Genomic DNA, 3,255 nt, shown 5'->3' with positions numbered 1-3,255 from the left:
GTTCTCAGCATGTCAAAAGCCCAGGAATGTTCGGGGTGAATTAAGCACCACCAATCTAACTCATCTCACCCTGAGGCTAATACTGATTCAAAATGGCACAAGGAGATGGAGAGAAGTAAGTAAGTAAGTAAGTAAGTAAGTAAGTAAGTAAGGAAGGAAGGAAGGAAGGAAGGAAGGAAGGAAGGAAGGCCCCAAAAGATCACATACATACATACATGCATACATACAGTACATATATCTGACCCTTAATTCAGGTTATCTTCAGGTATAAAAGATCCCTAAAATGTCATTCTTCACAGTCTGAGACCGCAGATAATTACTTTTCGTTGCGCTTCTTCCATGCAATTTCCCTGGTCCCTCATTGCTTTCTTCACATGCCCATTTCTATTTTCCCAGCTGTTCCTTTTCTTCCTCATGGATGCACAGAACCAAACGCAGGGGACAGAATTCATCCTCCTGGGTTTCTCCAGCCTCCTGAGCCACCAAGTCCACCTTTTCTTGTTGTTCCTTGCTGCATATTTGGCCAACCTGATGGGCAACGTCATGATCATAACCCTGGTTCTCCTGGATTCCAGTCTTCACAACCCCATGTACTTCTTCCTCAGCCAGCTCTCCTGCTTGGATATTTGCCTTTCTTCTGTGGTGGTACCAAAAATCCTGGTGAACTTTCTATGCCAGTGGCACACCATCTCCTACAACCAATGCCTGGCACAAGCATTCTTCCTGATTGGCTTTGCGGGATGTGAGCCAGCACTGCTGGCCGTCATGGCCTATGACCGCTATGCTGCCATCTGCCAGCCTTTGCACTATGCCCACCTGATGAGGAGCAAGCTGTGCCTCCAGCTGTCTGTGGCCATTTGGCTCTGGGGCTTCCTGGACTCAGCGATCTATACAGCTCTGGCCTCCAGGTTGGAGTTTTGTGGAAACCACCAGCTTCCTCACATCTTTTGTGATGTCCCCCCATTGCTGAAAATTGCCTGCAGCGATACCTCAGTCAACGAGTTGGCCACTCATATCACTGGGACCTTTGTGGGCCTCGTCCCTCTTCTCTTCATCATCCTGTCCTATTTCTACATTTTGGCCTCCATTCTGCGGATTCGCTCCAAGATCGGCAGGCGCAAAGCCTTCTCCACCTGCGCTTCACACATTGCTGTGGTAACTCTCTTCGTTGGAAACGCCTTTGTGAACTACAACCAGCCCAGTGCTGGCTACTCCCTGGAGATGGACGCCCTGATCTCCACAATGTTTTGCATCGTCACCCCCACACTGAACCCCTTGATCTACAGCCTCCGCAACAAGGAGGTGAAGGGGGCTCTGCGGAAGGTTCTCGGGGGAATAGCTTAGTTTTCGTTTTTTTATTGCCGGTAAAAGATTGCTTGTCACATCTGGGAAAAACCTGTAGAAAAATATATCCTTCCCTGTTGGGAAGCTCCCTTCTGCCGTGAAGAGATGAAGAGGCCGAAACCAAGTTGAAATGTTTAATCTCCTGCATGAACTGGGCGAAGAGTAAGAGCATCTTTCCAGAAAGAGTCAAAAGGGTTTCACACACATGTTCTTGGCACTTCTTCCTCTCTCCAATTCCTTTTCTTCCAGTCACACCTTTTTTTTTTGGTTTGTTTTTGCTTTCCTTCTTTCTTCCCTTCTGTCACTCACACAGAATATCTGCCACTTTTGATGATATAGAATTGTCAGGTGGGAACAACAGAATAAATTAATGTTCCTTCCTGTTTGATAGGCAAATGCTAGAGAGACCATGAGAAAGCAAAGAACACAGATGTGGACAATATAATTTTCAACTGACCATAAGAACCCATTTGATCCTAAGTCTCTCTTTTGTGGGACCACCGGGCTTGACTCTGCCCCCCTTTCATTCAACATCCCCATGGAACTGCTGGGTGAAGTCATCTGCCATTTTGCAATTCAATATCGTAAGTGTGCTGATGACCCCCAGTTGTACCTTCTGACCCCAGGCTGGCCGAGTGAGGCTGTCAGGGGTCCATCCCAGGGCCCGGAGGCTGTGCCAGTTTGTATGAGGAGGAAGCTTCTCTGGCTTAATCCAAGCAAGACCAAGTGGCTGTGGCTGTCGGGGCCATCCAGGTCTGTGAATATTCCATCTTTCACCTTGGGTGGGGTCACAATTCCCCTATTCAAGGGTGGTGAGCAATCCTGGGCTCAGTGAGGCCTTTGACAACTTTATCTAGTGCTCCAGTTGCAGCCATTCCCGGATCAGGTGGGCCTTCAGACAGTCCCTCCTACCCAAGTCACATCAGGGTTCGACTACTGCAACACTCCCTATCGGGCTGCTATTCCAGACCACTCAGAAGCTTCAACTGGTCCAAAATGCAGTGATGCAGGCAGTGAGGGGCATGCCTTGGTATGCCCGTGTGACATCCCTGCTCCGTGAGCTGCCTGGCATACCAGTGTGCTTCCAGGTGCAATTCAAGGCACTGGTTATGACCTCTGAAGCAACAGGACCCAGTGGATGCTGCTTTTTATCACGCCCATGAAATTCGTCTCCCTTATCAAGCTGGGCCATGGGTTGGGACAGAATTACACGTGGAACCAGAGGCTCACCTCCTCGGTTGGGCAGCTGCTGGCTGGACTGCTGGCTGGAGTCCTGCTTCCCTGGGACTGGCAGTTGGAAAATGGGATTGCTGGGTGTGGAGCAGCTGCAATGGCTGGCACCAGCCGAGACCCCAGGGTAGGGGCGGCGGGGTGGCGGTGGTCATCCAAGACACTTGGGAGGCATCCAGGGGTGCTGCTCCTCAGATGCCAGGTGCGAGACCCTGTTTGTTAAGTTGGGCTCTAGCGGTCAGTTGGGACGGTTGCTCCTGTACCAGCTTCCCTGCTGCATAGCCACCTCCTTGCCTGAGCTCCTTGACTCCGTAGCCGGACTGGTGGTGGAGTTCCCCAGGCTTATGGTCTTGGAGGATTTCAACCTGCCTTCCTTGGGGGTAGGGTCAGAGGTAGCTCGGGAGTTCACAGCCACCATAACAGCCATGGCCTGTCCCAAGTCACCCAGGGTCAGATGCAAAATAGTGGTCATTCGCCTGACCTGGTTTTTCTGTTGGAGCAGTGGCAGAGTGTTCTGAAACTGGGGGAGGTATTGGTTTCTCCCCTGTCATGGTCAGTTCGTGGTGAGCCTCCAGTTCTCTGGCACCACCCCCCTCTGCAGGGAGTCTGGGCCTCTTAGATTGGCCCACCCCAGGTGACTGATGGACCCAGGTGGTTTCAGAAGGAGCTTGAGGTTGTTCC

At 51.0% G+C, this 3,255-nt stretch overlaps 1 protein-coding gene across 1 annotated transcript; it reads left to right on the top strand.

Annotated features, from left to right (window-relative positions):
- Nucleotides 1–414: 414 nt before the first annotated feature.
- Nucleotides 415–1,344, top strand: LOC134501657 (olfactory receptor 5V1-like). Its single transcript, XM_063309569.1, has one exon. It carries the CDS (start codon nucleotides 415–417, stop codon nucleotides 1,342–1,344), a length of 930 nt encoding a protein of 309 aa, XP_063165639.1.
- The last annotated feature ends 1,911 nt before the right edge of the window (nucleotides 1,345–3,255 follow it).

Source organism: Candoia aspera, chromosome 7, assembly GCF_035149785.1.
Source record: "Candoia aspera isolate rCanAsp1 chromosome 7, rCanAsp1.hap2, whole genome shotgun sequence".
NCBI lineage: Eukaryota > Metazoa > Chordata > Lepidosauria > Squamata > Boidae > Candoia > Candoia aspera.
This window is presented reverse-complemented; position numbering and strand designations above follow the sequence as displayed.

Excerpts from the sequence above, each read along its gene's own strand:
- LOC134501657 (XM_063309569.1), top strand. The coding sequence starts at position 415 with ATGGATGCACAGAACCAAACGCAGGGGACAGAATTCATCCTCCTGGGT.